This window comes from Phacochoerus africanus, chromosome 11, assembly GCF_016906955.1.
Source record: "Phacochoerus africanus isolate WHEZ1 chromosome 11, ROS_Pafr_v1, whole genome shotgun sequence".
Taxonomy (NCBI): domain Eukaryota; kingdom Metazoa; phylum Chordata; class Mammalia; order Artiodactyla; family Suidae; genus Phacochoerus; species Phacochoerus africanus.
Window position 1 is genome coordinate 27,670,161 of NC_062554.1, and position 12,610 is coordinate 27,682,770.

Consider the following 12,610-nt stretch of genomic DNA (forward strand, 5'->3'; position numbering starts at 1 on the left):
GCAGGATTTCATAGAAGAGAACCACTTCTGAATTTTTTTAAACTATTTTTTTTAACACATGAAATTACACACAATACAAAATACTTGTTTTACAAGTTGAAATCTTTACAGTTACGGATACAATTACAGTAATGCAAGTAATATTAGTGCATTCACTTAGAGCAGTTATCTATCTTCGTCGGGCTTAATGCAAAGCCAGGAATGAATTGTTTGCTTAAATTGCTTTCTAGTCTTTGTACTAAAAAAAGAAAAATTACTTCTACTTTGTGTATAATATGTCAGAATGAGAAACAAGGCCGACAATTAAGTAGTCTGGTATGTCTACGAAAGGGAGATTATATTCCGATAGCTTTTAAGTTGTAAATCCTGAAGTTTTGGTTGTGTATGTCTATCAAATCATCACTATCTCAGCTTTCAGGAGAATTACATCATCTTTGGTTATAGGCTGCCAACAAAACAGAAACTATAGACTACACCAGTTTTTTCCAAAGAATCCTGTATTTTAATGAATAGCTGAATAAATAGACATTAATTATGAAATTCACATTAAGATAGAAGAAAATCCAAACATTCTGATTGCTTTTTCTCTTAAATTTGATAGCTACTACAAAACATACTATTTATGTTAGGGTAAAAATAAGCTGAATCGAAGGAGTGTAACTGGGACGTGCTGGCAGATATATACAATAACATGGAGGAGCCATAAAATGAAAGTGTTTATATGTACATCATTTTTTTCCTTATTTTTTTGCATGGAGAAACACTGTTTTATAAAATGGGAAAACACACAGTAGACCACATGCAACAAGGACCAATACAATGTGCACAGCAGAATAATCCAACAAGACACAAGAACTATGGGTTTAAAAAAGAATTTGGGGGCAGCAAAAAAAAAAAAAAAAAAGGAAAGAAGTGAAACCTGGAATGCTTTCTTATTGAGGTTTCAGAATATAAATTTGTCTAACAAGCCTCTTGATAGTTTTCAAAAGTTCCCACTTGACCACCTAGGGTTGAAGTGTAGAGCTAAAAATAAACCATCGTATTATACAAAATTTTGTATATTAGCATACAAAAGGTAACAATTTACTTTTTGTATAAAATATAACCTTTTGATAGTATATTTATTTCACATATGTATAAATATAACCCAAAGAATATGCTTTAAGTATTTCTACCAAAATATTCTTTACAAAAGTTTACAAAACAAGTAATTTATTTATATTTACAACCTAGCACAGAAAAGATTTTCAGGCCAGTGATGTTGGTATTGTGTAAAAGAAAGAGAGTGCTTCTAGTCATCTGGAAGAGGATTTTGTAGAACTTTCAAAATGTGTTCTTTCTAGAACAGGTATTTAAAGAGTTATTAAATGACTTCAGTTAAATATCATTTGATAATTGAATATGTGAGCGTATAACTAAAAAGGATGAAGACAGCCTGTGTTCCTCTGGAATGAGGAAAATGATAGTGATATTTTGTATACATCCCAAATCAGCCCACATCTCCCCCATTTTACAGCTGATCTATTCCGTGACTCAACAGGAACTCTTATTTTGATACAGTGCTCAGCCCTGAGGGAGAAAACCTGGACAGAAAGGGCCCATCTAGCATGTGGCAATGATTCATCACATCAGGGACGGAAGAATGAGTAGGCTGCTACTAACAGGGCATGCTCTGTTTAGATGTTCACCCAGATCATGCATCCAAATAAGGCCAAATTGTTTTTTCTCTCAATCAGGCTTTCCTTCAAATGCGATAAAATAGATTTGTACCCACCAGTACCTGCCATCCCGGTCCTGACTTTTTGCTTCTTATCTTCAACCAAAACATGATACCTTCTAATCTCAGTTTTGGTCTCTAAACTTCCTTTTCTTACAAATCAGTCTCTGGTCATCAAAAGAAGCAGGCAGGGCCAGGCTCAAGTTCACCCAGCTTGAGAACTAATCAGGAGGGTCATCACGATAAGCAACACCCCAGCTTATCTGTGGTCGAATCCATCTCCTTTAGAGCAAGGCCCAGTGGGGCGTTTTCTTTTTTAAAAAGTGAAAGCTGATGCAGACAGGTGTGCACTAATATTTCGGTGTGATTAGGACCAGTTGTGACTGAATCCAAGATGTGGAAACTGGATTCAGAAATTGGTTGTGGAAGCCCAAATGAAATTGGCCAGTTCTGTGTTCTTGTTTCATCACTAGACATAGCACAGCACATGTGAGAAAAGTGAAAAAGTGAGAGGGTGAATCTGGGGAAGAAATTCCATCGTCCCCTGGATACTCTCTAGGTTCTTTCAGAGACCCTGTTTGGTTACTGCAAACAAACCTATAGCGTTTCAGTCTACCCTGGACGTCTTAGGAAACCTAAATGAAAAGGCAGAATGGAGAGATTAAAACATACTTATATATCTATGACAGCAAATTAAGGAATTTGTTGCTTGGTGCTTGGACCTAGTATCTCCTCATGACATGGGGTTTAAACAAGCTACAAATTCTACTACTTTTCTTTCAGGAAGAAAAGGAGCTTAGGAAGCCTATTTTATACATCTAATTACACATCAACATCACAGTTCTGTTTGGAGAAACTGGATACTGTGTTCTGGAGTTTAGACAGGGAAAAGTGATCCCACTGTTTTGCTTTCGGGTTTGAGATTTAAAACAAGCATTTGGACCAAAACATTTCCTACGGCAGTTAACTTTTTTGCTTTCCATTGCTAAACCCAGGTATCTTCATGTCGTTCAGCTAAAAGTCAACAGTTTGGCCTTGACAGAGTCCTTGTAAAATACTGCCTTTTAGTGCTTGGAGTTTGTGAATTGTCTCCTTTTTCTCCTCTAGGAGTTGTTCCCCAAGATTTCATCGAGATTGATGTCTTTCATCCAGTCATCATTACCAGGCTCTGTCTTCAATAAAGAATCGATGAAATCAGCATCACTGTTTAGGGCAGGGCCCATGTTATCAGTCTGTTGGTTGAGAAAGTCAAAAGCTAAGTCACTGCCATGGTCAGTTCCTTGAAAAGCCCTGGAACTTTGGTTGGGTGAAGGAAAACTGCCGGGTGTCAGGGATGGTGGCTGGTTTATGCCTGTCCTCGACCCTGTTCCTGACTGGTTCAAATTAGGCAAAATCTGTGAGCTTAGCTGATTGGGTCTGAGATTCAGACTTCTGAGCGGACCCATGGTTTGTCCATTTAATGTTTGGCTCATTTGGTTCATGGGCCGCATTTGCACTGCTGGTGTTAACTGATTAGGAGGAGCCACCGCTCTCTGGGAGAACTGCTGGCCACCTACCGCCTGCTGCAGGGGCTGGTTTGGAGTATAGGCTGTAGGGGTGCCGGTGGGGAAGCGAACTCCTGTGGACTTCAGTGCTTCCTGCTGTTTGGTTGTTGCTTCTTGAGAGGCCCAGTTCGGCGCTGTTGTGTTCGATGTGATCATTACATTCGATGTTCTCTGGGCTGGCAGGCTTGCCATGCTATGGGTTAAATTTGGTCTTAATTGCTGCGAATTGCCAACAGACCCAGCTCCAAAAGTGGCCACATTATTATTACTATTACTAGGCCCTAAAGTAGGTGGCCGTGGCATCAGAGGGTTGTTCTGACTTGCTATTAATTGGTTTGGGTTTCTCTGTTGGGTGAGTTGATTCATTCCTGAAGTGACGCTGTATGTGCCAGGTTGACTGCAAGGCAGATTCCCGTACATTCCTATGTTCTGAACTGCTGTGGATAAGGATGGCATTCTTGTCCCGTGAGAAGTTGACATGAGGCTGGAATTTGGAGTTAAAATGGGTTGGGTTGAAACTGGGTTTGCCAATGGCTGGTTAGAGTTTAAACTCACTGTTGATGAGCCACCTAAGAAAAAGAAGATAATTATATTAGTTTATAACAGTAGGTTATCCTCTCTCTTGTATTAATTTAGAATCGCTTGTCAACTCTGAAACTGGGTGTAAGAACAAATAAAAAGAAATAATCATCACAACATATTGTATGAATGGAATAAGGCAGCTTTGGGGGGAAGTATCACCCCAAGTTATCTCTTGGTCAAGAGTTTGCACATTCTAAAAAGAAGACTGAAATGGAACAGTTCTATTTTGTAAGCTTAACTTTATTCTTCTTCTGGAATCATTGAGGGGAAGTGATAGTCAATCTTCCATTTTGAACTAGCTTGACTCTGTTCTAAGACCAAAGACTGCAACTTTGAATAGCCAGTTGTCATGAAATCCATGCTACTGGTTACCCCTGGGTCCAAATTAGAAAGTGTTGGATGAACCCTATACATGGCTACTAGATTAATAGTCCATATCTATGGCTTTTAAAAGCATGCCCAGTTTTCATCTGCATCCTCTCCATTTAAGAAAGTGCCACAAGCTGGCTAAATTCCCATCTCCTCAAACATCCAGAATTCAGTGTACTCCATGCTCCAGTGATTATTCCTATACAGAAAGCATTCTGCTCTAAGAGGTATAGTTATTACTATATTGTTATCCACACACCATGAGCTACTTCTGTTCATACCACTTCCTTTTCATATGCTGCCCTTCTTACCTCACCACACCAAGCCCTATCTTTTTTTTCAGAGGCTCCAGCCAAGGTCCAAGCTCCTTCATTAAACTTTCCCTGATATTCTAGCCTCCTCTCTCAAGCAGCATTTGCTCTTTGGAATTTTCATTTAGCGACCGGCTTCTACATTGGGAAATCCGTGGAGCCTCCCAGTGCCTGCCCATTACATTGATGCCTGTAAATATGTGATTGAATGTGGGACCACTGACTCCAGGCTGCTGAATAGGAAGCCTCCATATATCAGATAGTGATTAAGTGACATATTGAAGCCTTTCTGGCTAGGGAAGGTTAAAATCATCATGGGAGGAGGACAGGATTAAGATGGCGGAATAGAAGGACTGGAGCTCAACTTCTCTCCTAAAAACAACAAAATTCACAACTAAAGACTGAGCACTCTTCACCAAAATGGACCGGAAACCTTAAAAAAGATACCCTACTTCAGAAGAAAAAGAGGAGGCCACATCAAGAGGTAGGAGGGGCGATTTCATGATATAAACAACCCCATACCCCCTGGGTGGGAAGCTCCACAGACTGGAAACTAACTGGTTCACAGAGACTCACCTACAGGAGTGAGAGTTCTGAGCCACACATCAAACTCTCACATGTGGGGATCTGGCACTGGGAGAAAGAGCCCTGGAGCATCTGGCATTGAAGGCCAGTGGGGCTTGTGTGCAAGAGCTCCATGGGACTGGGGAAAATGGAGACCCCATTCTTAAAAGGCGCACACAGGCTTTCATGTGAACTGAGTCCCAGGGCAAAGCAAAGTCTCCAAGGGAATCTGGGTCAAACCTGACCGCAGTTCTTGGAGGACATCCTGGGAAAACAGGGGTGAACATGGCTTGTTGTGAGGGAAGGACATTGAAAGGGAAGCTCTCGGGAATATTCAGCAACAGTGCCTTTCTCTGGAGGTGGCCATTTTGGGAAAATCTGGCCCCACCTGTCAGCCAGCTGCTGAGAAGCCCCAGGGCAACCAACAACCAAGGTGGGAATCACAGCCCTACCCCTCAGTAAACAGACTACATAAAGACCCCTCAGGCACACAGCTGCCTCTAATCCCATCCAGACACTAAGCCCCACCCACAAGAGGGATTAGAATTGGCTCTTCCTACCAGGGGGCAGGCATTAGCCTCTCCCATCAGGAAGCCTACAGCAAGCCCCCATACTGACTTCAGCCACAGAGGGGCAGACATTAGAAGTAAGAGAGGCTATAACTCTATTATCTGTAAGAAGGTCACCATACCAAAAACCTATAAAAATGAAAAGACAGAGGACTATAACTCAGATGAGGGAGAAAGGAAAAACCCCAGGAAAACAGCTAAGCCATGAGGAGATTCTCAGCCTCCAGGAAAAAGACTTTAGACTGTTGATGCTGAAGATGATGCAAGACATTGGAAATAAACTGGAGGCAAATATGGATAACTTACAGGAAACACTGACCAAAGAGATACAAGATATCAAACTTAAACAAGAAGAGATGCAAAATACAACAACTGAAATAAAAAATTCACTAGAAGCAGCTAACAGCAGAATACAGGAGGCAGAAGAACAAATAAGCAAGGTGGAGGACAGATTAGTGGAAATTATGGATGCAGAACAGAAAAGAGAAAAAAGATTGAAAACAAATGAAGAGAGTCTCAGAGAACTCTGGAACAACATGAAATGCATCAACATCCGTATTATAGGGGTGCAAGAAGGAGAAGAGAGAGAGAAGGAGACAGAAAAAATATTCCAAGAGATAATAGCCGAAAATTTCCCTAACATGGGGAAGGGATCACTCACTCAAATCCAGGAAGCACAATGAGTACCATATAAAATAAACCCAAGGAGGAACACCCTGAGACACATACTAATCAAACGGACCAAAATTAAAGACAAAGAGAAAATCTTGAAAGCAGTTAGGGAAAAGAAACAAATAACATACAAGGGAACCCCTGATAAGGCTATTAGCAGATTTTTCAACAGAAACTCTGCAGGCCAGAAGGGAGTGGCATGATATACTCAATGTGATGAAAGGAAAAAACCTCCAACCAAGATTACTCTACCCAGCAAGGCTCTCATTCAGATTTGAAGGAGAAATCAAAACCTTCTCAGATAAGCAAAAGCTGAGAGAATTCAGAAACACTAAACCAGCCTTACAACAAATACTAAAGGAACTTCTATAGGCAGAAAAGAACAAGATAAGAAGGAAAGGAAAAAGAGCAGCAAAACCAAACCCAAAGTAATTAATAAAATGGCAATAAGAACATACATATCAATAATTACCTTAAATGTGAATGCACTAAACACCCCAACCAAAAGACATAGACTGGCTGAATGGATACAAAAACAAGACCCATATATATGCTGTCATCGAAAGACCCACTTCACTTCTAGGGACACATACAAATTGAAAGTGAGAGGATGGAAGAAAATATTTCATGCAAACGGGGATCCAAAGAAAGCTGGAGTAGCAATACTCATATCAGACAAAATAGACTTTAAAATGAAGAATATTTTAAGGGACAAAGAAGGACATTACATAATGATCAAAGGATCAATCCAAGAAGATGATATAACAATTTTAAATATCTATGCATCCAACACAGGTTCACCACAATATATAAGGCAACTGCTAACAACCTTAAAAGGACAAAGCAACAATAACACAATCATAGTGGGGGACTTTAACACCTCACTTACAGCAATGGACAGATCAACCAGACAGAAAATCAGTAAGGAAACACAGGCCCTGAATGAAGCATTAAACCAGATGGACTTAATAGATATGTATAGGACATTTCATCCAAAAGCAACAGAATACACATTCCTCTCAAGTGCACATGGAACATTCTCTAAGATTGATCACATCCTGGGCTATAAATCCAACCTCAGTAACTTTAAGAAAATTGAAATCATATCAAGCATCTTTTCCGACCACAATGCTATACAACTGGAAATCAACAACAAGAAAAAAACTGCAAAAAACACAAACACATGGAGACTCAACAACATGCTACTAAACAACCAATGGATCACTGAAGAAATCAAAGAGGAAATTAAAAAATACCTAGCAGCAAATGACAATGAAGATATGACACTCCAAAACCAATGGGATGCAGCAAAAGCCGTTCTAAGAGGAAAGTTTATAGCAATACAAGCCCACCTCAGGAAACAAGAAAAAGCCCAAATAAACAGGCTAACTTTACATCTAAAGCTGCTCGAGAGAGAAGAACAGACAAGACCTACAGTTAGTAGAAGGAAAGAAATCATAAAGATCAGAGCAGAAATCAATGAAATAGAAACAAAGAAAACCAGAGAAAAGATCAATGAAATGAAAAGCTGGTTCTTTGAAGAGATCAACAAAATTGATAAACCCCAAGCCAGACTTATCAAGAAAAAAAGAGAGAGGACTCAAATCAATAAAATTAGAAATGAAAAAGGAGAAGTAACAACAGACATCACAGAAATACAAAGGATCATAAGAGACTACTATATGCAACTATATGCCAATAAAATGGAAAACCTAGAAGAAATTGACAAATTCTTAGAAAAGTACAATCTTCCAAGACTAAACCAAGATGAAAGAGAAAAGATGAATGGACCCATCACAAGTACTAAAATTGAAACTGTGATTAAAAAACTTCCAACAAAAGTCCAGGACCAGATGGCTTCACAGGCGAATTCTATCAAACATTTAGAGAAGAGCTAACACCTCTCCTTCTGAAACTATTTCAAAAAATTGCAGAGGAAGGGATACTCCCAAACTCATTCTATGAGGCCACCATCACCCTGGTACCAAAACCAGACAAAGACTCCTCGAAAAAAGAAAACTATAGGCCAATTTCACTGATGAACATCGATGCAAAAATCCTCCACAAAATACTAGCAAACCACATCCAACAATAAATTAAAAGGATTGTACATCATGATCAAGTGGGATTTATCCCAGGGATGCAAGGGTTCTTCAATATCTGCAAATCCGTCAGTGTGATACACCACATTAACAAACTGAAGAATAAAAACCATATGACCCTATACACCACATTAACAAACTGAAGAATAAAAACCATATGACCCTCTCAATAGACGCAGAAAAAGCCTTTGACAAAATCCAACACCCAATTCTGATAAAAACCCTTCAGAAAGTGGGCATAACGGGAACCTACCTCAACATGATAAAGGCCATATATGACAAACCCACAGCGAACATCATTCTTAATGGTGAAAAGCTGAAAGAATTCCCGCTGAGATCAGGAACAAGACAAGGATGCCTGCTCTCACCACTACTCTTCAACATAGTTCTGGAAGTCCTAGCCACAGCAATCAGAGAAGTAAAAGAAATAAAAGGAATCCAAATTGGAAAGGAAGAAGTAAAACTATCGCTATTTGCAGATGACATGATACTATACCTAGAGAATCCTAAAGACTCTACCAGAAAACTGTTAGAGCTCATCCATGAATTTGGCAAAGTTGCAGGATACAAAATCAATACACAGAAATTGACAGCGTTTCTATATACTAACAATGAAAAAGCAGAAAGGAAATTAGGGAAGCAATCCCGTTTACCATCATATCCAAAAGAATAAAATGCCTAGGAGTAAACCTACCTAAAGAAACAAAAGACCTATACTCTGAAAACTACAAGCCATGGATGAAAGAAATCAAAGATGACACAAATAGATGGAAAGATATACCATGCTCATGGATTGGAAGAGTTAATATTATCAAAATGACTATACTACCTAAGGCAATCTACAGATTCAATGCAATCCCTATCAAATTACCAAGGATATTTTTCACAGAACTTGAACAAAATATTTTAATGTTGGTTTGGAAGCACAAAAGACCCAGAATAGCCAAAGACATCCTGAAAAAGAAAAATAGAGCTGGAGGATCAGGCTCCTGGACTTCAGACTACACTACAAAGCAATAGTCGTCAAAACTGCATGGTACTGGCACAAAGACAGAAATATAGATCAGTGGAACAGGATAGAAAGCCCAGAATTAAACTCACGCACCTACAGCCAACTCATCTATGACAAAGGAGGCAAGAATATACAATGGAGAAAGGACAGCTTGTTCAATAAGTGGTGCTGGGAAAACTGGACAGCCACATGGAAAAGAATGAAATTAGAACACTCCCTAACACCATACACAAAAATAAACTCCAAATGGATTAAATACCTAGATATAAGACCAGACGCTATAAAACTCCTAGAGGAAATCATAGGCCAAACACTCTCTGACATAAACAACAACAACATCTTCTCAGATCCACCTATCAGAGTATTGACAGTAAAAAGAAAAATAAACAAATGGGATCTAATGAAACTTCTGCACAGCAAAGGAAACCCTAAACAACACAAAAAGACAACCCACAGAATGGGAGAAAATATTTGCAAGTGAATCGACTGACAAGGGATTAATCTCCAAAATTTATAAACATCTTCTGCAGCTCCATACCAAAAAAACAAACAAGCCTATCAAAAAATGGGCAGAAGATCTAAACAGACAGTTCACCAAAGAAGACATACAGATGGCCAAGAAACACATAAAAAGATGTTCAACGTCACTCATTATTAGAGAGATGCAGATCAAAACCACTCTGAGGTACCACCTTACACCAGTCAGAATGGCCATCATCAAAAAGTCTACAAACAATAAGTGCTGGAGAAGGTGTGGAGAAAAAGGAACACTAGTATACTCTTGGTGGGATTGTAAATTGGTGCAACCACTGTGGAAAGCAGTATGGAGATTCCTCAGAAAACTAAACATAGAACTACCATTTGATCCAGCAACCCCACTCCTGGGCATCTATCCAGAGAAAACCACGACTTGCAAAGACACATGTACTCCAATGTTCATTGCAGCACTATTTACAACAGCCAAGACATGGAAACAACCTAAAAGTCCATCGACAGAGGAGTGGATCCAGAAGATGTGGTACATATACACAATGGAATGTTACTCAGCCATTAAAAAGAACGAAATACCAGCATTTTTTGCAACATGGATGGACCTAGAAACTATCATGCCAAGTGAAGTCAGCCATACAATGAGACACCAACATCAAATGTTTTCACTGACATGTGGAATCTGAAAAAAGGACAGACGGAACTTCTTTGCAGAACAGATGCTGACTCACAGACATTGAAAAACTTATGGTCTCTGGAGGACACAGTTTGGGGGGTGGGGGGATGTGCCTGGGCTGTGGCATGGAAATCCTGTGAAATCAGATTGTTATGATCATTATACAACTACAGATGTGATAAATTCATTTGAGTAATAAAAAAATGGGGAAAATAAATAAATAAATGTATACACTTATGTGAAAGTAAAAGAAAAAAAATCATGGGAAAACATTTTGAGGGGCACAAGTGGAACAGCAGAAAGATAAACACAAGTGCCTGCAAGATGATACATTCCAAGAGAGAAAGAATTTATGCCTGTTTTGTTCACTATCATATTCTCCAAGTCTAGAGGACAGTGCAAAGTCAGTATACAATTAACATTTATGGAATGAATGAATGAGTGAATGAAAGATTAAAGCAAAGATATAACTTGGAGAGAGATACCCTTGTAAAGTCCTCTCCCTGCAGAGAGGCAGAAGGGCCCAGAGAATCAGAGATCCTGACCCAGGGAATGAAACACCCACAGCAAGAGCAGAATGGTGGTACCTGAGCAGAGCAGGGCTGCACTGTAACCCTAGGATATTCCCTACTGCTTGAGGACAGCTGGCATGTGCACAACTTGACTGAAGCTTAAAATATGTCCCCAATTAGACCACATGCCCTTTGAAGGCAAGAGCAGTCTCTTGTATCTCCAGGTTTAGCACAGGGACCTGACTGTAGTTTGATGAAGAGGGATCAGAGTCAGACAGGAGATACTTGGACAGTGGCTCAGAGCTCACAGTTGGCTAATAAGGTTAAGTAGCATCATCTTGGTATTTCAAGGTTTCCTGAAAAGGGAATTTACACTATGGAATGCTTTGGGGTGGGGGGGGGACAAGTAGAGGTTCTAAAAATCCCTCCCTCTTGGATGCCCTCTATTTTAACAATATGTTCTGAGGAGGATTAAGAAGAGAGTGGTATTTTTAAACAACCAGAATAGAGAGAATTTCCATAAAAGTCACAATTTTTTTCTCTTTTTAGGGCCGCACCTGCGGCACATGGAAATACCCAGGCTATGGATTGAGTCAGAGCTGCAGCTGTGGGACTACACCGCAGCCACAGCAACAGAGGATCTGAGCCACATCTGTGGCCTACATCACAGTTTGTGGCAATGCCAGATCCTTAATCCACTGAGTGAGACCAGGGATCAAACCTGTATCCTCGTGGATACTAGTCGGGTTCTTAACCCACTAAGCCACAACAGGAACTCCAAGGTCATAAAAAATTAATCACAGCTAATCTTTAGAAGCTCCTACTATGGGGTAGAAACTGTTCCAGGTGGTTTCCATACGTCATTTCTAACATTAACATCTGGGCAAGGTAATTATAATGGCGCTGAGGATAAAATAAAAAATGATTTAAAAAAAAGTTTGTGTTGTGCTTGTTGCTTATTTCATTCTCATAAGACGGGGAAGTACAGTGCTCTAAAGCAGTGATTCTTTTTTTTTTTTAATCTTTTTGTCTTTTTAGGGCTGCACCCACAGCATATGGAGGTTCCCAGGCTAGGGGTCTAATCGGAGCTGTAGCTGCCGACCTACGCCAGAGCTGCAGCAACGCCAGATCCGAGCCTCACCTGTGAACTACACCACAGCTCACGGCAATGCCGGATCCCTAACCCACTAAGCGAGGCCAGGGATCGAACCCGAAACCTCATGGGTCCTCATCAGATTCGCTTCCACTGTGCCATGACAGGAATGCCTAGAGCAGTGATTCTTAACCCATTTGGGGGTCAGCAGTTGGATGCTAAGGATGCTTCTCTTAGGAAAGTGCCCCTATGCACTGTGGGAGAGACTTTTAGGTCCCTCCCAAATATCCAACCTCCCTGTCTTCCTTAGAAACAGAGCCTGGATTTTTTAGCAGTGCGCCCAGCTGAGAAACCACATCTGCCAAACTGCCTTGCTGATGGAGGGTCCATATGAAGAA

The 12,610-nt window shown here is 40.1% G+C and overlaps 1 protein-coding gene across 2 annotated transcripts in view; it reads right to left on the minus strand.

Annotated features, from left to right (window-relative positions):
- Positions 1 to 479: 479 nt before the first annotated feature.
- The window catches only part of MAML2 (mastermind like transcriptional coactivator 2), a 374,878-nt gene continuing 362,747 nt past the window's right edge, over positions 480 to 12,610 (minus strand). For both annotated transcript variants that reach the window (XM_047753835.1, XM_047753834.1), the window contains one exon: positions 480 to 3,830. In XM_047753835.1, the coding sequence (XP_047609791.1) occupies positions 2,821 to 3,830 (1,010 nt within the window). In that variant the 3' untranslated portion in view covers positions 480 to 2,820. The remainder of the gene's footprint in view (positions 3,831 to 12,610) is intronic.